This window comes from Chaetodon trifascialis, chromosome 17 (assembly GCF_039877785.1).
Source record: "Chaetodon trifascialis isolate fChaTrf1 chromosome 17, fChaTrf1.hap1, whole genome shotgun sequence".
In the NCBI taxonomy this organism is placed as follows: domain Eukaryota; kingdom Metazoa; phylum Chordata; class Actinopteri; order Chaetodontiformes; family Chaetodontidae; genus Chaetodon; species Chaetodon trifascialis.
In genome coordinates, this window is record NC_092072.1 from 9,696,090 (window position 1) to 9,722,089 (window position 26,000).

Below are 26,000 nucleotides of genomic sequence, written 5' to 3' on the forward strand. Positions count from 1 at the left end.
ACATTTGTTGTCCACTAGAGAGCAGTGACGAGCACTTGTCCAGTCTGTGTCTTGTCCACCATAAGAGAACCGTTTGTAGATTGATTGTTGGCTATTGGCTGATGACTTATTATTGGAGTAATGTGAATAAGAGAAACAGAGCTTAATCTGCTCATTGTTTCATCATCACTCTGACTGTAGCAGAAATAAATAACCAGCAAACATGAACAGATCGCCTATGTCGAATCTGCAATTTCTAGTCTTCTTTTCCACCTCTGTCTCTTTATCGATCCATGAATTCTATATATTAAACCATCAGAGTCATGCAACAGGAAATATGAAGCACAGCAGGATGACTTGAAGACTGAAGATTGTGCAGAGGGGACTTTGTTTGGGCCCTGTGGCTCCGTTGTACCTGCAGCTATTCAGTTAAGAAGCTGATTCATGCCTAAATTGTAACTGTGGAGCAGGTCTGAAAAAGGACAGCAGCACCGACACCATGTCTGCTTCTGGTTAACCACCAGTATGGGTTTAGTCTAGTCGGAAAAAATAAAAGTACAGGTGGCTTCAACATACACATACTTACACATATTTTACTCTCTGTTCTCTGTGTCGCATCAGACTTCAAATTATCCCATTCTCATCCTAACAAGAGAGAAAGGAGGAAGGAGAGAACAGAGACGGCCAGTTGCTCGAAAGGTATAATCCATCACAGGAGAATCAGCAAAAACATGTATGAAGCGCCGTCTTTCTGCCTTCTGTTTATGCGGTGCCCTAAGTTTTGTTCTATTTTTATTCTTTGGCAGCAGAGCAGCACTGAAGCACCGGATCAGAACTGTAGTCACATTTCAGCTAAACTGCAGAGTGCTGTGAAATTAAAAAACGAAACACACATGTCGATAACATTTTGTTAAACCGATTGATGGGACGGCCAAACGCAGCCAGCGAAATAACAGAAAACAAATAGATTTGCTTGATAAAGGTTTCTTCTCGCCGCCAGTCGTTCTAGCAGACTGAACTCATCTACATTTAGATTCACCGGCCAATGTGTGTGGTCATCCGTGCCTTTGAGTTAGAGCCTGTGTGTGTGTGTGTGTGTGTGTGTGTGTGTGTGTGTGTGTGTATGTGTGTGTGTGTGTGTGTGTGTGTGTGTGTGTGTGTGTGTGTGTGTGTGTGTGTGTGTGTGTGTGTGTGTGTGTGGCTGTGAGCTTTATTGACCAGCAGATGAAGGCTGTGTGTGCGTGATGAGAAGCAGGCGACCAGATGGACTTATGGGAAATAAAAAACCTTTTATTTATTTATACGATTTGATTAAATGGCATTTGTTTCTGTCTCTTGGTGTGTATGTGTGTCCATGCGTGGTAATATGTGTGTGTGTGCGCTTTGTATTTAATGACAAATAGAATTGAGGGATCAGGGCAATCAGGTTTGAATGATTACTATGGGAGCGAGGGAGAGAGACTGATATGGAAGGAGAGAAAGGGAAGGAAAAGAGACACAGTCAGATTACAGAATCAGCTAATTCTTAAACATCAGCTCACAACAGAAATCGCTGCTTGTGTTTGTCGATCGCTTTCTCTCCTCCTTCCTCCTCCTCCTGTGTGTGTTCTTACAGTCTGTTCATCTCTGAGATGGATACCAGTGTTTCTGCCTTCCTGTCCTCTCTCGGCAGCCCTCTCCCGTCTGTTCTCTCCTTCCTATCAATGTCTGTCTCCGCGTCAGTGCTTCTGTAATAATGCCATTAATTACAGCAGCTTTTTTTAAAGAGCTTTTACAATATTGCCCCCGGATATTTTTCTACTTTCAGTTAATGGCTGTTCACATGAGCTCTTTCTTGTGTGGATTTAAAGAGATCCGATGCATAAAAATGGCGTCCTTGCACATCGGGGTCATTTGGGTTGCAGCTAACCGCTATTTTTGTTGATGTATTGATTATCTTCATCTTAAAATATTGGTTTTGTTGATAAAATGTCAATTTCCTCCAGCCTCAGGTGACATCTTCATGTTGTTTGATTAATCACTTAATTGTTTGGTCACTGAAACATCAGAAAACTGTGTTGCTGCATGCTGAAAAATGTCCATCACAGCTTCCTAAAGCCAAATGTAACGTCTCAAATGTCTTGTTTAGGGCTGCAAATAACCATTGTTTTCACTGACGGTCAATCTGTCACTTGTATTCTCAGTGAATCGATTAGCTGTGTGGTCTCTGAAATGTGACAAAATGGTGAAAAATGTCCATCAGTGTTTCCCAAAAGGCCAAGATGACGTCCTCAAATGTCCACAACCAAAAGATATTCAGTTTATTGTCACAGGGGAGCAAGAAACTAGAAAATATTCACATTTACGATGCTTGAATCAAAGAATTTCTACTTTAAAAAAAAGACTTGAACCAATTAATTATCAGCATTGTTGCCAAATAATGTGATAATTGATAGCTCATCAGTTAATTGTCACAGATCTAGACTAGTTTTGTCTAAGCAGTCTAAAAGCCCAAAAATAATCACTTTACTGCCATAGGTATGTACATCCAAGAAGAGCAGGAAATTCTTACATTTGAGAATATTTCTGATATTTGCATTTTTTAGTGGATTAATCGATAATGAAAACATTTGGCAATTCATTTTCTTTTAATCAGCTAATACGTGAATTGACTTGCTTGACTTGAGTTGCAGCTTTACCACCAACATCTCAAAATCCAAAGATATGTCATCTTTACCAAAGAGAGGTGATGCAAATCCTGTTTTGAGAAGCTGGAAGAAAGAATATTTGTCATTTCTGCCTGATAAATTACTAATAAACAGTAACTGAGGCAGTTAAATGTTCTGCCCATTGACATCATGGGTGCTCGCAGCACATATGGTCAGATGTGTTTTAAACAGGTGCTGTCTGGCTGAAAGACACTTGTTTGGCCTTCTCATTTAATATTCAGGGATGTTCCTGTGCTTTACAGTGCAGCCTCCAAAGGTCACTCTCAACAGTTCATAAATATTTGGTGTACATTAAATCCCGGCTGGGAGAGTTTTTTATGCTCCTTCCTCATTAGTGTGAGTCAGACTGTCACTGAAATAGCTTCTAATAGAGAGTGAAACATGTATAGTCATCTGATAGAGATTTAATTTGAAGATATATTTGTCATTATGTTTGACATAGTTGGTGCAGTGATCACAATGGAAATATATTTCTCTGATGCATTTTGTGAAACATCTTGTAATTTGTGTGTCTGCATTTCACTGTGACCTATTTTTTTAATTTTTATTTTTTTACGTTTAATCGTCCACAACAGGAGCTTTCACACGCGCTGCATGCCTGATCCGTGTCAGCTTTTGCGTTTATCTTTCTGAAAAGCATTAGCATGAGCAGAGACTGCCAGCAGATTGCTTTTGCAAACTCGACTCGAAACTTTTGCCGGAGAGCTGAAGCCGGTGTGGTCCTTGTGTAATGTTTAAAAAAGTAACGAAAACACAGCGATGATCAAAGTAAAGAAACAGTAAACCCCGAAAGAATTAGGTCAGTCGTATTTTCTGTGCGAGTTTCAGAGAAGGGCTGTGCTGTTCTTTTGTCTTGGTTGATTTTTCTCATTAAGATAATTTTAGGTTGGATGCTTTTCTAGAAAAGTTTTTTTGGATCATAACTCAAATGATTTAGAAATGTGGCTCCCCAGAGGAGCTGAGCTGCCTCAGCCTGCCAGTTTACTGTGTTTGTGCACGTGTGTGTGTGTGTGTGAGTGTGTGTGTGTGTGTGTGTGTGTGTGTGTGTGTGTGTGGTTTGCGTGCAGTGCAGTTCTTGTGTAATGGCTGTAGCTTACAGAGGATGTAGTGTGTGACTGCACAATGTGTATCTGTCTACTGTACAGCAACTAACAACCTGCAGCTTGCTAGACACACTCAGTTTGGGTAAAGAGTGTGATCTGCTCGCGTGTGTGTGTGCGCGTGCATGCGTGTGTGTATGTGCGTCTGCGAGAAAGAACGAGGGAAAGACAAGGATTGTCTACATATGTTCCAGCACAGATTCCAACCTCATAAATCACTTCAACTGGTGTTCAACAGTCAATCTCTGTCTCTCTCTCACCCTCTCTCTCTCCGTCTCTCTCTCTTTCTCAATAGAAACACGCTCTTCTTCCTCTGCCAACAGGGAGATTTGTGTTCTGTGTCTCTGTCGTATAGGATTAGAGAAGAGACAGAGAGAACAGAGGGAAGAAGGAGAGAGAGGAGGAACGAGGAGGAAATGGATAGAAAGGGGTAAAACAGAGGGGGGAGAGAGGGAGGAAAGAAAGATTTTTGCCTTTTTCTTGGCAGAATGTGAGTGTGTGCTCTCTCTTTTGGCCAATCTCTCTTCTTCGACATCATCTCTGTACTTCTCGCTTACTCTGCTCGTTCGTGTGTGTGTGTGTGTGTGTGTGTGTGTGTGTGTGTGTGTGTGTGTGTGTGTGTGTGTGTGTGTGTGTGTGTGTGTGTGTGTCTCTTTATCTGTGCCTGTGTGTCCTGATGTTATCCAGATGTGCAGCTACAGTGGGCTGTAAAACTCAGAGTTATTGTCATAACATTGTTGCTCACTGTGTGTGTGTGTGTGTGTGTGTGTGTGTGTGTGTGTGTGTGTGTGTGTGTGTGTGTGTGTGTGTGTGTGTGTGTGTGTGTGTGTATGGGAGGATTAGTTGGTTCGTGGGCGTGTGCACGTGTGTTGCTTCCTGTCTTCGTCCTCACACTTTATTACCAAGCTGATGGAGAGCCAACACATGGACACACACACACTTTACACACATGCACATGCTGTATGAGCAACACGAGAGTCAGTTTTCTGCAGTGTCATTTGTTCCATTATATATTTACAGGCTCTTCACTCCATCTGTGTGCAGGATGTCCAGCTCCTGGTCTATTTGCTCATCTGTGTTGGTGGATTTAAGATAACTGGCAGTGGTTTGGAATCAATAGCTCCTCTGTGTTTTGCATCATGGCTCTGCCAGAGAGGAGGAGAGATACAGCTTGGGCCATATAGGGCTGAGAAATAAACCGTGTGTATCGTGTAATGTGTATGAAACAAGTATATAAAAGCTTAATCGGCGACTTCACCGGCTGTAATGACAACTGTCGCTGCTGAATTTACTCAGCTGTAGTTTGCAAACAATGAATCTGCAAGTTGGCCAACAGGGTGTCCTGCACACGTGTTCTCCATCAGGGATGACAGCTTATCCATCGTTCTCCTTTCTCCCACCACCTCCACTAACCAGTCTGTTAAGCCTCTTCCTGTCTGCAGTTTAGATGCATAGATGAAGGCTGGTTCCACCACAGAGTCCAAAAAAAGACCTGCATTAGTCCAGTCCAGTTTATTATTCAGGTGAACACTCGGGTACTTGTAAGATTCCACCTTCTCAGTATCCGTTCCCTGCTTGTTCGCTGGTGTAGGAGGAGAGTGTTTGCACCTAATAGGCTCACTCTCTGCAAAACAGTCTTTGGCAAAAGATGTGGAAAAAGTTTTTGAAAATAAGGAGTCATGTCTTTCTGCTGTTCGTAAAAAGGCGAACGGTGAATCATGATGTACATAATCAAGATCGCCTCATGGCAATCATACACATGTAGGTAGCTAACATTAGCTCAGCAGTTATCAACAGTACCCCTGTCAGTCAAGGTGGTCACCCAGATGTCACTAATAAGCAATTAATGTCTATATTAATTTGTCTTTATCTTTTTGTGTATTAGTTGGAAAGTTTACTCAAAAGTCTCCGACTGACTGGCATTATTTTATCTGTTTCTATTGATGTCGGCACAGCCACATATCGCAACGCCACGTCGTCAACAAATGCAAACCTGCAGTTTAATTAATAGAAAAAAGATCGCAACATAAGTAGCACTCAATATTGGCCAGAAATATATGAAGTTGTCATGCAAAATGCTCTTTTAAGCAATAAATAACAATTGTTAAATGCGAGCGTCTTGTTTTTCTCCCAGTTCCTCACATCGTGCATGCTGGTATCTGCCTACAGATACGACTTTCAGAAGACGCCTTTTGCTGCCTGCATTCGTATTCCCTGTGAAAAAAAAAAGTTTGTAATGACTAATTATTCAACACATGAAGGCTTAATGTGGTTTCTTTTCTTTCCACAACGCCCACTCCGCTTACTGTCAATCACCCGACACCTGCAGGACGAAATGGAAAGTCTCTGCCAGGAAACAATCCTTCAAAAACGCACCGCCTTGCAAACTTCATTGCAGATCCATCGGCTGTTAACGGAAGCAGTTAATCTCAATTAAGGTTTGTCACCTTGAAGGCTGTAAAGTCACACACACACGCGCACAATTCCCGCAAGACACGGCTGTGGACATTCGCAGGCGCGGAAAATCAGAGTCACTTTGATAATGCGTGTGTGAAAGTGTGTGGGAGGAGGTGGCTCCTCACCTGCGACAGCGCGTCTCCTAATGAAGTTTATAACCACTAGAGGGAGCAGTGAGCTTTGGCTTCCTGCTCACATATATAAAACTGATTTCCCATGTTTGCACACGTACTGCATGCATGGAGAGAAGATGAGAGGATGTCAGGTGCAAGCTGTGCCGTCACTATGAGTTTATGTCTTTTTTTTTTTTTTTTTTTGCTGATGCACTCTTTCCTCACCCATGACCCCAGAAGCAATGCACAAACTGCCCGACTGTTTATACTTCAGCTCAAGCATAAAACACATTTGGGGCGGTCGTTACAGTTGATATTACCTCGTCCGTCCGCGCTGTGGTTCGGCGTCACAGTGACTGCTGGAAATGATCAGTATCTCTCCTCCGCTCCCTTTCTGTTTACTCCTCTCCGACCTGTATTATCTCTATTGTTTTTATTTGTTTTCTCGCTGTGAAGAGATGGGAGAGAAGATATAGCTGCAGATAAAATAATGAAAGTTAAACAACCAAAAAAAAAGACAATCCGAGCTGTGGACTCACAGAAGCATCTCCTCTTCTGTGTCTTTCTGTGGATGTTAATCACCCTCTGTCTCATCCCATCCCCCGCTCCCTCTTTCTTATTCTTTCTCTCAGCAATGACTAGCTGCTAACTAACACTCTGAAGGTCTCTGTATCTGCCAGCTGTAGGTGTCTTTAGTGAGTCTGCGAGAGTGTGTGTAGCGGCGTGTGGAGAAAAAGTCAAGCCCCCAGGCTGTATCCGGATGAACGATGTGTGTGTGTGGATAATATCAAGCTGTTAGTACCAAATCTTAGTCACTAGCAGTAATTTGTTCGCTCTCTTTCTCCGCTTCTTTCTCCCAGTTTCCTCGTCGCTCGCTCTTTCTCTGTATCTTTCTGGTCCTTTCTCAGACAGATTGCTTTCTGCAGGGGTGGCAGAGAAGACGAGATAGACAGAGAGAAAAATTGAGATTCCTTGTCCTTGAGTGACCCAGTTCCATTTCTCACTGAAAATGAAAAAGTCTGCTTTGTAGTTCTCTCCAACCGCTGTTTCTATTACAAGGATTTTTGTTATTGGGTTTTTTGAATGTAATAAATTTTGCTCCGTTTGGCTTTTCGTTTTCTTTTTACCTCCCTTGAGCAACGCAAACAGCCAGCGTTTCTTGGTGTTTGAGATAAATCTAGGATGTGGACTCACATGGTTACTGCTATCAATATTAAGTTCCATTAAAGGGAAACATCTCTGAGATAAAACAGTTTAACTTGCTTTTCTTAAAATGTGTATTTTGTCTCATGTAGGTGTTTAAGCCCCTCTGGTGATTACGATGGGTGATTTACTCAATTATCGGTGCACCACTGCACCCGTTTAACACTCCTACATATTAGTAGAATGGCACTGTACAGTTTACAGTTTGTGTCACATATGAGACGACATAAAATGTGAATTAATGACATTTTAGAGTTAATTTAATTTGCTTCAAACACTGCACTAAACTGAAGTATGCAGCGTGCTTCCCCATATGCTTCATATGAGCTGAAATGGGCTTTTAAAAAGCTACTGTAGCAGCACAACACATGAACTGACTCTTTATCGAGGCATAAAATAGCAATGTAGAGGCATTAAAAACCATTAAGAGATGAGCCATTGTGTCCGCTGGCAGTCACGTGTTTGACAAAAAGTGCAGATAGCAGAGATACAGTCAGCATTAACAAAGCAGCAGACCCAAATGGAGCTCAGGATTCCAGATCTGGCGTTGACTGTAGCGTTAGCACGCTGCCTTTGGAGGTGTGAGAGCAGAGCTTGATTCCTGGCCAGCTTTCAAACCTGTTGATAGATCTGACTGTTTGGCAGCGGCCAAGTGCCACGTGTGGAAAGATCCTGTTTCTTTGGAACCCAATTAAGGCCTCAGATAAAGTGACAGCCAGGATTTGAAGCTCGGTAGGACACCGTTTTGTGTTTATGCTGTTACCTCAGTGCTTGGAGGCCTGTGTGAAGCACAATATGAAAACTCAACAAATAGAAGAAGAAATCCCTTTTTTAGTCACATTTTTACACACAACATCCGAAGTTAGGAGGGGAAACCGCACACGGCATGCATATCCATCCATCCATCCATTTTCTATGCTGCTTATCCCTTTCGGGGTTGCGGGGGGGCCGGAGCCTATCCCAGCTGTCAACGGGCAGGAGGTGGGGTACACCCTGAACCGGTTGCCAGCCGATCGCAGGGCAACAACCATTCACGCTCACACTCACACCTAGGGGCAATTTAGTCACCAATCAACCTAATGAGCATGTTTTTGGTCTGTGGGAGGAAGCCGGAGAGAACCCACGCATGCACGGGAAGAACATGCAAACTTCACACCGAAAGGCCCGACCCGGGAATCGAACCCGCGACCTTCTTGCTATGAGGCACGCACACTACCTGCTGCTCCACCGTGCAGCCCCCGCCATGCATATGTGAAATTTATTCTCCGCCTTTAACCCATCCTTGGTCCATCCTTCCTCCGCGGTGGACCAGGAGCGGTGGGCTGCCAGCCGACCGGCGCCCGGGTCACCAGTGGTCAGGTGGTGATCTTCTTGCGTGTCTTTAGTGGGGGTACATTTTATGGAGGATCCCCCAGGTGAGCACGGGGAGAACATGCAAACTCCACACAGAAAGGCCCCTTTTTCCTCGAGCAGCAGGCACCGAAGGCATGGTGGAGGACACGCCCAGCGCCCACAGTGGGATTCGAACTGGGACCTTCTGGCTGTGAGGCAGCAGTGTTACCACCTGTGCCACCGTGCCACGTGGACGTCATAGTACTCTCTCTCTCTCTCTGATAGCATGAGGGTTATCATACATGGTGCTGTCTGGAGCAAATGGAACAAAGATGAGACATTGATTATACGCACACACACACACACACACACGTACACACACACACTCACACTCCTTCGAGGGTAACTGATCTGTTCGGTTCCTCTTGGCAGCTAGAGCATGACCATCAACACCCCAAATGTGTGTGTGTGTGTGTCTGTGTGTGTGTTGCCTCACTGCAGCGGCCGCTTTGAGAAGGAGAGAGAGGGATGAAGGGATGAAGGGCTGCAGAAAGGGTTGGAGTGATTCAGATATTGATGTGTTAGGCTCTAACTCCACCCCGAGGGCCTGTCAAGGTGGAAAATGTCAAACAGACCCCTGGCTGGTCACACCAACCACTTAGCATCGCTGGGAGCCTCAGCAGTGGTGGTGACACAGAACAAGTGCATGCAAAGTGACAAAGAGCTCCACTCAGTCATATCTTAAAATATACTGATGTATGGAAGCACATGCACTCTGAAATTCTGTGTCGACCTCACACAACCTGCACATGCACTCATATGGCAAGTTTTCAACAAGTAAAAGGACGGGAACATCCAAATAAACTTCTGAAAGCGCTCCTGTTGGATAGCCCTCTGCCCCACTGTCCCTGTTTACTCAGATCTGGTGATTTACGAGTAATTGACTGACCATTTTCAAAGACATCACCTCTGGGAAATAGTGATGGGTGATTTTAACTTTTTTTAGCCATGCTAGCACCAAGCTAACGTTAGCTGTACATATTGCAGTGTTTTGAATGGATTGCCATAAAATGTGGTGCCCAGAAGATGAACTTTCATGATCTCGGTGACTTTTCCTGTAGCGCCACCAGCTGGTCATAGATTTCACGTATTCTGTGAAACATCTCAGCGTCTCCTGGATGGCTTCGCACAACTTTTTGCACAGTTGACATTCATAGCTCAGCGAATCTTGATGACTTTTGATGGTCCCCTCACTTTTTATCTAGTCCCAAAATGAGGTTGACATTTGTGTTTTTTTTACTGAAATGTCTGTTGGATAGATAGCCATAAAATGTCATATAGACATTCATGTTCGCCTCAGGAAGAATTGTAAGCACTCCTCTGACTTTTTATCTACTACCATTATCAGGTCAAAACTTTGTTTAATGACTAAATACTGAATGACACTCCCATCCAGCTCAGTTGTACTTTGTTTAAATGATAATTAACAAAACTCAGCATGCTAACATGCTAAGCTAAGATGGTCATTGGCATTGGCATGGTCATTATAGTATATCAGGATGCTGAGGTTTGTATTTAGACTCTTAATATTGTTATAGAATAAATGAGAATCATCATAATCAATAATTATAAGAATTGCAGCCCTACTCATAAAGTTCTGAACTGTCTGCGCTCCTTTTGTTTTAATCCTTACACATAACTTTGTTGGTGATTTTAAACGACTTAGACATGCTGTATGCATTGTCCCTGTATGTCTGTGTAGCATACAGCAAACAATATAGCTGCATCTGTACCACTATGCATTTGCGCATGCACACACTCATTTAGACCTGATGGATCATGCAAAGCACCACCTTCAACATGCGGACTTCTGCTCTGGGACAATGTCAGCGTACAGTCAACAGCTCTACAATATTCTGAAGGGTTGCTGACGGTTGTGCGCAGTCATATTGAGGCTTGCATAATGCAATGCTACAGTGCTGTCAGTTCCACAGTAATGATGGTTAAAGGTCACAGTGTTTCATTAATTTCAGCCACTCTTAATCGCAGGCAGTAGTGCTCTCGGTGTGAATTGCTTTCCACCAGAGATGGAAGAAAAGTGGGCGGGCAGCTGGAGATGGAGCATCAGACGACATCTGAATTGACAGGGTGAAGATGTAGGAAAAGATGTTTTTTCGCTGTTGGTTTTTCTCATGCTTCCATCGGTTTTAAAGTCAATTACATATAAATGTTGGCAACCACCCCTCTGAGGACATTTGATTACTGAATTCATCATTTCCTTTTAAGACACCTCTTTTTTTTTTCTTTTTCAATCACATTCGAGCAACGCTTGTTCCTGCTCTCATTATGCTCCTGAAGTATTATTCATTTGTTTTGCTACGAGTCCATGGCCTCTGCGTTTCGATGCGCGGCCTTAATGAGCTGGCTAGCCTTATCATTTGTCCCTTTGGCTTCAGTTTGATTGTTGAAGTTGCCCAGTGGGCTTTGAAGCATACAGTGTTATTAATTCATATGCATTTTGCTCAATATAAATCTAAAGTTTAGTGTTCTGACTTTGATGGTAGAATGTTTTTTTGGAAAACCACTACGATAAATATTGTTTTTGGAATAATTAATACCTACTGTCCTCAAATTTATTCAGGCATGAATCTATCGCAGTTGTTTAGAGAAATATTAAGGCAGCTAAATAACATTTTACAGTGAGTTTCAGTTCTGTTGCTTAACTACTCCCATTCAAACCTGTGTGTGTGTGTGTGTGTGTGTGTGTGTGTGTGTGTGTGTGTGTGTGTGTGTGTGTGTGTGTGTGTGTGTGTGTGTGTGTGTGTATAGACCTGTGCTGTAAAGGCGGTGTGTTCAGCACAGCTGTACTGTTCAGCACATCCTGCTGTGTGTGTGTGTGTGTGTGTGAGTGTGTGTGTGTGTGTGTGTGATTGAGTGAGTTTTTTTCTGCAGTATGTGTGTTTCCCGTATCTTCCTCTGCTCAGTGTTCACCTTGACCTCTGAGCCCACCCAGTGTTGCTCATTCCCCACTGCCATGACCTTTGACACTAACACACACATGCAGAAAAAAAAAAACATAATTTTCCATCGGACTGAGGTCGAGAGAGACTCTGAAAACGTTCCACTTCACCAAAGAGATGAACCCTCCTATCTTATGCCATGGCCGCCATATATGCCGTGTTTACTCGTCAATACATGTATTGACAGCACACAGAGAATCAGACAGGCAGGTCAGCAGGTGGATGACCAGGTGGAGGAACAGCTCGCTTTGACGACAGGCAGACAAAGTGATCGGTGAATGTAAAAGTACAGACAATAATTCATGCTGCTGTGTGGGGGTATAAATTAAAACCTATCAAGACGAGCCTCCCTGAAGGACCCCTGTGGAATTTCAAATATTACAAATGGCAGAGATGTTGTGAAAATTTCCTTCTCTACTTGTGGATTCACCTCTCCTCCTCTCTCCTCTCCACCCTGGCCTCCTCCTCCTGCTCTCCCCTCTGTACTCTTCAGCACTAGGGCTAATTGGGGAGATAAAGTCATTTAGCAAGGCAGTGTGTGTGTGAGAGGTCATTTAGAGGTGTAGTTCTTTAAAGTGCCATCCATTATGCAGTTTGGTTGGAATTGCTCCTCCTATTATTTCTTGCTCTTCTTTCCTTCCTTTCCTCTCAATCATTTTTTACATCCTCCTCTTCTTTCTGTCGCTCTCTCTTCATCTCTCTCTCTTCCTCTCCTCGAGTCGGGAAATCTTCCCCCGTCCAAGGTAGTTTGGCAATTAAGATGCATCGCCGTTTTGTGTGTGAGTATGCACATCCTCGCCCTGTTTAAATTACGACAATTAAAAACATTCAGCGATACAGCTGTTACCATCAATCCAGAATGGAATTTAGGAAATTAGGAAACAAGTTGTTTTTGCTGCTGTGTTAACGGAGAGAAATGTGTTTGTGCAGGTTTGTGTCTTTTTTAACTGTTTATGAACACACAGTTTATTGCCTGTCGACTCAGTTTACTGCGTGTAATTTAATGTCTTATTTTCATTTGTGCATGTCTTATTTGTTCCTCTCTGTAGAGCAAGTTACGCTGGTGGTCATCACTTAATTACAACATCAGACAGATGACCGCCATCGTAGTGGCGGTCTCACAGATTTCAGTCCTGGTTGATTTGGCGCCACCTGTGGTTACGGGTGGTAACAGCAAGTGCTGCTTCATGCTACAGGTCACAGAATTCTGGGGTCAGCAAAACAAAAATCTGACATGATTGTGAGTCTGCAGACAAAAGGACATAGTGAAGCTGTCACTGAGAAGTTGGAGGTGTGCAGCCTGCCGCCTGCAGCTCCTCATCGAACAGCTCGCTGTGGCTGCTCTCCCATTACTACCTGCAATATTTCAAACTGTTCCGCTGTCTGACTGTTGTCTTGTTTCGATGGACAACAGCAGTAAGTATAAAAGTCAACTCGTGTTTTACCAGCTCAGCGCTTTAAATGTGAAGCAGCAGCAGGTTCGCATTAGCAGTAACTTAATACAGCATTTTTCCAGGAATGTCACCACAGACACCCACTTCATAATACTGCAGATATATAAATATTAAAATACTTTCATCAGTGAGCCATTGTCTCAGCCTTCATTGTGTTACCTCAACAGATAATGACCAAACATTTATTTAAATAGAACGTGTCGTTTTGTTAATCAACCTTTTGTTTTAATCAGGAGAGAGTTAGACTTTTTTCAGGGTATCAACAGGAGGATCTCTATGATAATGATGCTCCTACAAACGCCAGTGATGTCCAAACACCTCTGCGCCCACAGCGAAGAAACCAAAACCTCGTCATGAGCAATTTCCACTACTAATGCTCAGTTATATTTGAAAAGGCTATTTGCCTAATAAGAAACTCTGCTGTATCATAAGTCTTCAGGCCATTATCCACCCATTTTTAATTGTTTTTTAAAAATATGTATTCACACAAACCCCACAGTCATTATCTTGTTATTACAGTGATGCAAGTGGGAGGATTTTAATTATTAATGACGAATGTCGCTTTTAACTCCACAGCTTTAGAGCTGCGGTGAACACACACACAGAAATACTTTTGGTAAAATGCATCCAAGGTTCTTTCTATATATATGCATGAAATTCAGAGCCTGTGGTTAGAGGTTTTAAAATAGCCACCTTTCAAACACTAAACCTCCTCAGCTCTGCTTCTGATTGTAATCATGATAATCATATGAAAACTGCATGTGGATATCTTAAATGTCAGGCATCCGTTGGAGTTGCAGATAAGATTGTCCTAAATTTAGGCCAGGATGTGACCTGTTATCCCGACTCGGAGACAAAACACAGCGTTAAGAGTCATCAGCCATACAGACATTCTGATTAGACGGGCGTGTTTCTCTAATTAGACGGCTCAGTTTAGTGTTTTGGGTTTCAGTTCGACTGACGGTGTTCTGCCACTGTTGATTTCAAACACTGCGCACACAGTTTTATTGTGCAGCAGTGCTAGCGATTTAGCTTCTAGCCCACGAGTACCTGAATGGGTCATGTGGGTCTGTGTTGTGTGGGAAGCAGTCCACTGAGCTATTCTCAGATAAACAATAAAATACAGTCTAAGACAGTTAATAAGACACTTAATACCAGTGGATAAGACTACAGGTATTAAGGATGCACATTATAATAATTCTCTCTCTCTCTCTCTCTCTCTCTCTCTCTCTCTCTCTCTCTCTCTCTCTCTCTCTCTCTCTCTCTCTCTCTCTCCCTCCCTCCCTCCCTCTCCCTTTGGGCAGTGGGGTGAGTTAAGATTTCAGTGTCCTGGTTTCCACACCAGATTATGTGCGAGTTGTGTGTGTGTGCATGCATGCTGCAGCACATTGTGTTACTGTCAACCTACAGGGCCTTCCCATGAAGACACACACGCACGCTAACAGACACACACACTCACATGCTTATCGCCCCTTACACTCTCTCTCTCTCTCTCTCTCTCTCTCTCTCTCTCTCTCTCTCTCTCTCTCTCTCTCTCTCTCACACACACACTCACACACACACACACACACTGACATGGTGATTTGCTGGTCAGTGTGAAGTGGGTCACTGCTCTCCAGACACAAATATGAAAAAAAGTTTTCTAAGGAATGAAATATAATTTTAGATAAGGAAATAACTTCTAACCAAGGAAATGCACATGTAGCTTTTTAATAAAGAAAATGCATTTCATAGAACCAGATAAAAAACAAATTTTAGATGATATTATTATATATTATAATCAATTTTAGTGGAAAAAGCGAAGTGTTTTTTCTTCATAATGGGAATTCAGCTTAATTGCCTTTAATTCTGTATTGAATATCACATGCACTGGATTAAACTTCTCAGCTTGTCACTGCTTAAAATGAAGCAGTGTGTGCTTTTGCCCCCTCATCACACGTTTTTTTTTTTCCTCTTTAATCATCCAGTGACGCCTCAGATTCAGCCGAAGTCCCCCCTTGATCAGTTCTCAATTTTCAGTTTGCTATCATTTGAGAAGGTGTGAACCCAAACAGTTTCATTTCTGAACAATGCTGATTGGTTTCTGTTTCCCTGATTCACATTAATTATGTGAACTTGTGAAAAAAAAAAAGTGGAAAAATTAGCTCTGAGGCTTTGTCCTGTGTGTTTCATTCTTCCCCGGGTATTACATGCTTTATCACTGCACACAGAAAGTGCAAGGTTGAATCAGTTCTATTATAGGAAGAAGAGAATACACACACACACACACACACACACACACACACACACACACACACACATATACGCACAGTATATCTTACGTTATCTTATCAAAATGGTAAGTTTTAGCTTTATAGAATCAGTTGCTTGATAAACACAAAGTCACCTAACTGGGTATCTATCAGCAGTCCAGACACAAACACACAGAAAAGAGACACTTAGATACACATTACTGCACACACACTAGCACAGATCAACAAACGCACACATAAACAAGCGTGGTCTCCAGGTCCATGGACTCCAAGTCTGCGTGCATTGAGGCCGTTTATCAAAATTAGATCAACGTGGACCGATTTCCTTTTTTCTCTGTTTGCTAATGTGCTCTCTCACTCACTCACTCTCTCTCTCTCTCTCTCTCTCTCTCTCTCTCTCTCTCTCTCTCTTTCTCTCTCTCTCATACACACACACACACACACACACACACACACACACAGTTCACTGGTTATCAGGCTTTTACCCAGAACACATAACTGCGAAGTCGATGCAACTGCAATCGTTTATCAAAATTAGATCAATGAAAATAGGATTTTGCTTAAGTGCAGCCCAGTCTGTGTTTGTGTAAGAAGTCAGCGTGCACATTTTCTGTGCAGAATCAGAGCCTCTGGTTGCTCTGCAACAAAAGGTAGCAACTACTGTATGAACTGAAAACAGTAGGGATGAAAAGACCGCTGCAGAGAGAGGGGAAAAAGGGCCGGAAAAGACTGATAGCAAAGGGTGAAAGAATGAAAGGAGGTTGAAAGGAGGGAAGTGGGACACATCTGTGTGTGTGTGTGTGTGTGTGTGTGTGTGTGTGTGTGTGTGTGTGTGTGTGTGTGTGTGTGTGTGTGTGTGTGCACGTGCGTGCGTGCGTGTGTGAGAGAGAGAGAGATTGACCTCACTTTTCTTTAGTGCCAAGTAAGGATGTGTGTGTGTGTGTTTGTGTGTGTCATGGTGATGTCATCTTGTTTCCGGTGTTTTTTGCTGCTTTTCTTTAGACACTCAGCTGACACTCTTGGTTGCTAATTCATCCGTATACACACACACACACACACACACACACACACACACACACACACACACACACACAGGCGCATAGGTGAAGTGACAGGGCTGTTGTGAAAGCTGACACCTTCTATTTGACTCTCACAAAGAGCTGAGTGTGTGTGTGCGTGCGTGCGTGCGTGTGTGTGCGAGTGTGTGCGTAGTATCTTATTAACAAAGGATCTGGGTTGTCATGTCTTCGGCTCCCTTTTCCAGCCCCTCTGCTGTGCAGAGACTATCATTGCTTTTTTTTATATTTATGGAGCAGTTGCAACTGTGTATTTATGATATTCTCATTGCACAAACTGTTATCACAACCCAGCACATAACACACTTATCAAGTTTCAGTTTCAACTTTATTTTGTCCCACTGGGCAGCTATTTAAAGCAACTTATATAAAACTGAAAGAGGCCTAACAGCTGACAGCCACCCATGCAAGGTGATACAGACTTTCAGGCCAGCATGATAGGATATTACCATCATCGCCGTTATCAAAACCAATCAATGACAAGCAATCATCTCTTTCCTCTTGCTTATACCGTTACATAGTGGCCTAAGGCAGGAGGGATAAAGGGGTCGTTACACCTGATTATCATGGCAGAAATGAAGAGATGTGGCTTTTATGGCCTTTTCATGTGGCTAGGTGAGTCTGATCGTTTACGTTGACCTTGATCTATTTCACATTGTGCAAAGGGAGTTATAGTTGTTTAAAGAAAACTTTCCAGCCAGTATCCACGCTGTCAGCTCTGGGCTTTGCCTCAAACACCGTTGCATCATCATTGTATATGTACTGCATTTATTCAGAGTAGTACCTGCGCCAGTGTTCCTGCAGTAGATGACTACAAATCCAGCATGTTAACGCTGCTCAAGAACCTTCCAGCTCCTCTGCTGCGGCTCACTCTGCATAGCTAATGTCTGAGGACGGATCTCATTCATTGAGCCTCGCTCGTGATTGCTCCTAACCGCCAGGCTTGGTTTTAAAGCAGTCTCACATCATCGCTGAGGTTGTTTTTTTTGTCCTGAAATTTGATTTTGTTCAAGTTCTGTTGCTGTGGCTTCTAAAGAGGGGAGACACTGCTGACTGCGCTTCACTCCTATCGCGGTGCTGGGAGCGTGAGGGCTGCGGGAGCGGACCGTGAGAGGAGAGCTGCAGGCTGTGTGAGGAGGGGAGCTCGGAGCAGCCACACATTGAGCTGAAGGTCATGCTCCGTGTGATCGGGCAGGAGGTGCTGTGTTAGGTCTCAGACCGGCCATTTCCCGTCTAGCAACAGTTTCCTCTGTGCCAAGTGTCTTTCCTCCTTTCTTCACGTGTAGTTTTACGGGTTTACTACCACGGAAATCTGTTCGACATTTTAATATAGCGTTGATATTCAGCAGCAAAAATTGGTTGCTGGTGGTGACATTCAACTTTATCTCTGAGGATTCAGTGGGAGAACTCTGCATGGTTAGAAAACAGAGCACATTTGTTTTGCTACAGTATGTTATCATTATGCTTTTTTTAAATGTCTGTTGATTCCTGAAGGGATAATTAGTCGTTTGGTTGCAGACCTTCACAGAGTTACCATAGGCAGGGCTTTTTTGGAAGTTTGCTGCTGCACTAGTTTCTCCCCGCCTCACTGGTAATGTCATCTGAGTAGATAATGAGCAGGAAATGCAGCCTCTATTGCAGGTCGCAGTTGGACTGTGTCCATTTTTCCAACTGAAAAACAGAGCTGTTCTCGGCTTAAAATGAATCAGAGATTTGGTTCCTAATTGTTTTTTTTTTTTCCAAGTATCAGAACTTGTTTGAGTCGTCCTCCCTGCTGATTCTAACAATCTTTAACTAGGCTTTTTAATTATTTAAGTGGCTATGTAGCATTTGTACCTCGGCTTCTCAATACATACGACTATGCTGTTCCGTATTTATTATTATTCTAAGAGTCGTTGTTTGTCTTTTTTTTTGTTTTTGTTTAGTTTCTCCATGTTGCATTAGGATAAACCAGCAGAATACATTCAAGTCAACTCAACTTAAATTCATTCAACTCAAACCCAATTATTCCATTAGGAGAAGCAATTTAAATGCACACAGTAGTCTGAGAGTAAACCACACACATAGACTTCTGCAGCCATATGCTTAACACGTACGCAGACCTACACACACGCACACACATTTAACTCACAAATAGCAGCTATGGGGGGGTCTCTGTTAGATTGGTCCCAGATGCTTGTGTGTGTGTGTGTGTGTGTGTGTGTGTGTGTGTGTGTGTGTGTGTGTGTGTTGGGAGGGTTCATTTGGTGAATCTTTATCTGAAACTACCTCTGTATCCCTGTGCACAGATCTATTTCTTCCTCTTTTTTTCACATTTTTGTGTGTGTGTACGTGCGTGCATGAGAAAGACAGAGCGAGGGACTGATCCAGTATATAGGATATTGGACTTGGCAGTATGGAATTTAGTTAATTCCTCCAGCTAGTCTTCTAGCTTGATTAAATAATCGCTGATTTAATGCAAGTCAGTGCGTGTATCAGTGTAAGTGTGTAGGTGTGTAAGTGTGTGTCTCTTTCTGTGTGTGTGTGCGCAAAGAACAGGGCTGACTTACTCCGTAAGTGAATTAAATGTAATTTCATTTTGAAGGACTTTGTTTAGAAAGCCCTCTTTTTAAATTCATTCGAGACCGCAGGGCACCTCAGTCTGTTTCTTCATCCTCGTTCTCACATTCCCTGTCTCCGCTTCCATCTGCATGTATCTCTCTCTGTTTTGTCACATCACCTCAAGGATAGCAGCACCTTGTTTTTTTGAAATGCTCGCGTGTTTAGTTTTCTTTCAGTATGCGAAATGAAAAATCAGTTTGTTTTGTTGCAACATGAGATTTGCACCTTAAGAAAAATGTGACCCTGATTGAAGAAAGTGGCTGGTTTTCACAAATTCAAAGCAAACAGGAATTGTTGTCTTGCTCTGTAAGTCCTTGACAGCAAGATCTTTTCATAAGCTGCAAGATAAGAATGAGCTTGAATGTTATTTTTAAATGGGTGTAAAGCATTTTGACTTACAGCAGCTCATGTGTAGGCCACCAGTCTGCCTCACCAAATCATTTCAAGTGAAGCTACACCACCAGAGTTTAAAGATGCCACCACATATTGGTTGCAGATGGAAGTTAAAATACATTTGAGGGACTCGGTATTGCTACAAAACCTAAACCAAGCGGATGCTTATCTATTTCGGCCAGCTCTTCCATAACGATCTGAAAGACCGTGCTGTGTAAACAGTTTGTACAACATCTGTAAATTTATGGCTTCAGGAGAATCTCAGAGTGGACCTCAAAGCCGCAGCTGAAGGGTTCAGCCACTGTGTGGTTACACCATATGTTTTGATGTCGAATAAAAATCAGATTCCCGAGAATGAAGTTATAATTTATTACTGCGTTTTATGAGCAGAGTCACGAGAAAGTCACCGAGAAAACAGCTCATAATTCCGCTTGAATTTAAAGGATAGCAATCACTTTTAAGCCATTTAATGGAAAGCTGGCATGGCGGCGCAAACCCACAAAAGTCTAAAAACAAAATTAAATTGGAGTATTGGAGTTGTTCAGCAACACGGAAGGGAGGAATACATGTAATATAAAGCCTGTATTCCCAAACAAACAGGTCATGCAGCCCCTTTCATGTTTTCTTCTATTAAATCTACTGGCACAAGGGAAAGAAGGCTCCCTGTTAGAGCTGCTAGTGCATTGGAGCAGAGAGACTTAGCACACTGATTGTGAAAGTTATTAAACCAATAAATGTTGTTTTATGTGCAGCCTGCCACTGAGTAGATTGTACTCTTAATTTCTGCCGGCCTTTTCGTGAGCTGTGAGCCTGATAAAATCTGCAAATACTGTCATCTTGTCTGTTATGTTTTTTGACGTACGCTCATTGTTTGCACTGATCTTTCCACCAGGAGATGAAATTATCTGATGTCTCCGTGTTTGAGTACAGAGGAATAAGAAAATTCCATCAGCCTGTTTTGGGTTTTTTTATATTAATAAGATTCAGACTGGACACCTGTCAGCTTCAGAGGTCAGAATAAGCCTCGGGGATAACGGAGCAGTGTTTACACTAGTTACTTAAATGCGCTTCCTTTTTAAGAAACTTAACTTTGTAAATAAACATCAATTTTAAATTTTATTTGTTGGCATGGCTTTAGCTTGATTAAGAGGAAGTTGATAAAAGCTTTAATTTCCTGACTAATGAATGTGTTTGTCTGTGTGTGTGCGCCTCTGCATGCATGTGTTGCACGTGTGTGTTTGTGTCAGAGGGCGTTGTTGGTGGTACTAATTGAACGGTATCATAGGCCGCAGATAAATAGATGTCATTAAGACCCTGGGTTCTAATTACCTGCAGCCCTCCTCTGCAGGCTGGGCTGAGCGGGAGAGGCCAGGTATCAGCAATCAATCAGAACACATGCACCGGTACACACACGCTCTGTCGACACACACCAGCACACAAACATAGTCACAAAAAGTCATCAAGAGATGTAGTCCCATTCAAACCTGTGTGTGTGTGTGTGTGTGTGTGTGTGTGTGTGTGTGTGTGTGTGTGTGTGTGTGTGTGTGTGTGTGTGTGTGTGTGTGTGTGTGTGTGTGTGTGTGTGTGTGTGCGTGCAGATTTCCACGCATGTCAAGCCAACCATATGATGATTGAAAAGGAAGTGAGAGTTCATGAGCCAAATTTTGTGTGTGTGTGTGTCTGTGTCTGTGTCTGTGTGTGCATGCACACGTGCATTTTGGATGGTGGTGGGGGCTATTTCTGCACTTTTCTTTGTAATTGACACTTGAACCTCTCTCTCTCTCTCTCTCTCTCTCTCTCTCTCTCTCTCTCTCTCTCTCTCTCTCTCTCTCTCTCTCTCTCTCTCTCTCTCTCTCTCTCACACACACACACACACTGTACTATCCTTTTACCCTGTTTCTGGAGTAGCCAAGACACCCCCAACACACACACACTTTTGGATTGTGGCCTCTCATCCAAATCTCGCATGCCTTCATTAGCCAGTGGAAGCAAAGATTTTCAGGTGTGTGTGTGTGTGTGTGTGCGTGTGCGTGAGCATGCATGAGCGTGCGTGTGGGTACATATATGCATGTGTTGTACATGTGTGTTTGCGTGTGTGTAAGCGCGTGCATGTGTGTAGCTGTGCACACGCACGTGTGTGGGGGTGTGTGTGTGTGTGTTGCGATGAGGGGCAGCTGTGGGGCCATATGTGAGTGATTTGGGCGCTCAGAGGGAAACTGAATTCTGATGACAGATGCAGTGTTTGGCTTGCAACACTACACACACACACACACACACACACACACACACACACACACACACACAGACACAGGAAGCGTACATCAATCAATCACCTGGCTCTGTCTCTCTACATGTGGTAACCGTATGGTGTGTACACACACGCGCACACACACACACACACTGACAGGCTCAGTGTGCCATTGAGAGGATCAGATCATGTAAGTGTTCTGCTGTGTGATGTCAGATGGACAAAAACACATGTACCATAAAGACTCTAATATTAGCTCAGGTGTGTATTATATACAACGTCAGAGGAAACAGGATGTTTTATTGTACACGTTTTGAGACTGAGAGACAAAGTTTTTCCAGTGTAAATAAACACATGTAGGGGTTCCTCGTATTAAATCTTTGAACAATCTAAAAGTTTGATTTTCTAGGCTGATACAGACAGAATGAAGGATGTTATCGTAAATGTCTGTTTATGAGCTGAAATTACAGCAGGGAAACAAAAGAGCTATTAAACCACATTTCACTGGCACTACAGTTTGATGTTTAATCTTTTCACACTCTCTGGTACAGATGTTTATGTTCCTGATCACACAATTAACACTATTTATTTTTGATTTCCTTTTTTCCGCTTTAACGGGACCTTCCTCGTATGTTTGCACAGAGCGGCAAATGAACTTTGGATTCTTGCCTTAAATATGACCTTTGCTGTTACAAAAGGTGTTTGAACAGTGTCTTTTCAAGCTCGTAGACTGATTAATTCTCACCGCAAGTAAATCAAACTGACAAATGAGATTCTTCAAATGTGTCTGCACCGTGACGCTCAGGACTTAATATGTCTGCATGTCTGTGTGTGGTGTGTGTTCCCAGAGAAATGTTAAGTGGTTAATTGTGCTGTGATCCTTGCAGTACACTAGACTGCAAAAATAAACTGAGCAGCGCCGCGCCCACTGGGCTCTTCTGCTTTTAGCTGGCAGCACAAAACAGATGCTCGGTGGAAGTGCTGGTAGTGGCTCCATCTGTACCTCTGAGACTACGGAAAGCCTGATTGAAGTGCAGCGCTGTTTTATGAAAAGTTGAAATGTTTTAAACTTCTAGGACTGGGTGCTCTGCGCCCGACAAAAAAAAATATGCTGAGCTCTCAGCACTGTCATGAACATAAAACAACAAGAAACCAGTACTGAAAGGAAAAGGCCCCGGTGGACACAAAGTCCATGATGGAAGGAGAGGGAGAAGCAGATTGGGATAACAGTGAGAAGAGAGGGAGAACAGGGAAAGATGGCAGACATACAGGATGTGTGTTATGAACCACACAGAGATCATCAGTGAGGTGGAGCCAGAGACAGATATGCACATAACACACAGGTCAGAGAAGGGAAAATGCTGGTGTTTCTGCCATTTAGATCCATAAAACACACTGAAATAAATGCAAAGCTTAAGAAAAGTAATACTGAGTAGCAAAGAGGAGGCAGGATTGGAAAGATTAAGAGGAGAAAATGGAGATCGGAGGAGCAACGAGGCTGAGATGAAACTTAAAGAGATGGTGAGAGAGAGAGAGAGAGAGAGAGAGAGAGGGAATGAACAGACAGGCAGGTAGAGGGAGAAACAGACAGTCATGGTGGAGAAAGATGAGGTATGCTGTCCTCTCAGGGTCATAAAGGTGGTGAATGGGGCCAGAGACTTAATGGGATGGAGAAACGTTGTGATTGGCTCATTACTGTGATGGAGCACGTTGCCACGACAATTGGCCTTTTCACCCCCACCCCCCCCCACCCCACCCTTCCTTGCACACACTACTTTTCTATGCACCACTGCTCCTTGAACTGCAGAAGTGTGTGTGTGTGTGTGTGTGTGTGAGAGAGAGAGAGAGAGAGAAAGCGCACACTAATACAGTTAAAGTCAAACACTTGCCTGTAAAGTACCTCCTGCAGTTCAGATAAATACTAAAACACTTTATGCTACAAGGTGAAAGCATAACTCATCTCCTTCCACATCTGTCAAGTAGCACTTGGCAAAATTACCGCAGCATCTCGCATCTCTGTTACAAGAGATCTCTCTGAGACGCCATGTTTAAAACACACAATTTATTCAGCTGGACTGGATCATTTTCCTTTCACTGAAGTATATTTTGGTGTTTTTATTAACCTTGTTCTACTCGGAGAAAATCAGCGTAGAGGAGAACAATGTTCTCAGTAGGATTTCCCATTAGGCATGATAAATGAGCGCACATCATCTCTGTGCCACCAAGCCAATCTGTTTTCTCTCTCTCTCTCCTAACCTTACTAGCAAGTCATTGTTCTTGAGTGGTGTGAAAATGAAATAGCTATCAAAACTTCAGTCGGCATTTTCTGTCCTTTTTCCTCTTTCTTTTCTCTCTGTGACTTTGCTTCTTTCGTAATCTCCCAAAGTTTTTCAATCAGTCTATTTGTACTCCACTCTCAAATGTTTTCCGTCTCTCTGCATCCGCAGCGGCGCAGAGGCAGCGGGGTCTTCTGTGCAAACTGTCTGACCACCAAGACGTCGTTGTGGAGGAAGAACGCTAATGGAGGCTACGTCTGCAACGCGTGTGGTTTATACCAAAAACTGCATTCGGTGAGTCACACACAGACATGTACACGTGCACGCAAACACCAGCTGTGTATTATACTGTACATTTCTACACAAACAGTGGTGAGGTGGATAGAAATAGTTGTACCAGATGTGGTTCATCAAGGGTGCTTTCACACCTGGTCTGTTTAGTTCAGTTAAAATAGACCCTGGTGCGTTTTCCTGGTTAGTCCAGTTCATTTGGCTTGGTGTTAAAGCTGTCAGTCTGAACCCCACGTGGACCGAACAATCAGAACAAGATTGTTGAGACTCTGGTGAAGACTCTGGTGGGGTTTGTTCGTAGTGTGACAACAAACGAAGCAACCGCAGGAAAGAAGAAATCTATCTGCTGATCATGAAATCTGTTCAGGAAGGGGTCCTATAATTCATCCATATAAGCCATAAATACATTGTTATCCTGCCTCTACCTGTTAGTCATTACTCATAACATGCAGTCGATTTGTACTCTAATAATATGAATAATGCTTCGGATTGGTCACACCAAAAAACCTCTGTGCACATCACAAGCATTAAAGTGCTACGTAAACCCACACAGGTCCCGATGATGCAGGATGACAGTCACCAAACTGTCCAATCAGCCAGTTCCCTGTCAGTGAACATAACTTCATGGTCACGCCAAAGTGCAGGTGTGAAAGCACCTAAGGTGTCAGTGCCTGTGATCCCCTTTTATTGTAGTTTCCTTTCAAACTAATCAGAATTCAGACGAGAAAGAAGCTTTAAATTTCTTTATTAAATGTACAGCGATAGAAAGGAAACTAATTTGACAAGTGTATCATCACACAGGAGTTAATTTGCAGTGCTGAACTCCGATCCAGCCATAAGAGACCTACATGCGCTCACTCCACAAAGGTTGTACTGGACCAGGAACGCAGACTATTTTGTGTTTCAGTACATCCACGGGGCGGTTCTGACCGCTAATTATCATTCCTCCTGTTGGCCGATTAGCATATGAGGCAAATTAAATGGTGCATACTGCAGTAAAATTTTTGTATATATTCTGTGAATCCCACTGTGAAAGTAATATTGTGGATAAAGTATATTTGATTTGGTGGGTGCTGGGAGTTACAGACCATTTCAACAGTCACAGCAAGCCAGTTCCATGGAGTGAGAAATATGATGGAATGAATCAACTTTACCATCTAAGCCTGGGGAAAGTCTATGGAAATCCCAAATTTAATTAGACTGCATGAATTACAGATGAGATAAAGAGCCAGCGTGGAATTTAGTTGACTTCAGAATATGGAGCTTTCTCACCTCAGATATGTTTTTATGGAGCTTACGCTAATTTCACACTTGGATATACCTATTTAACCCAAGGGTTTACAAATATTATTGGTGTGAAACAAGCCTTCAGGGCTTGACGTATATACTGTATATGCGATATGCCGGGTTCATGTTCACATATTGCATTTTTAAGCTCCGCTTGTAAAATTTCAAAGTGCACAAAATTGTTTCAGTGCAGTAAATCACAGTGTTAAT

General features: G+C 42.9%; 1 protein-coding gene across 5 annotated transcripts in view; it reads left to right on the top strand.

Annotated features, from left to right (window-relative positions):
* Positions 1-26,000, top strand: part of trps1 (trichorhinophalangeal syndrome I) — a 114,118-nt gene that overhangs the window by 82,965 nt on the left and 5,153 nt on the right. For all 5 annotated transcript variants that reach the window (XM_070985215.1, XM_070985218.1, XM_070985219.1 and 2 more), the window contains exon 10: positions 24,384-24,506. In XM_070985215.1, the coding sequence (XP_070841316.1) occupies positions 24,384-24,506 (123 nt within the window). The remainder of the gene's footprint in view (positions 1-24,383; positions 24,507-26,000) is intronic.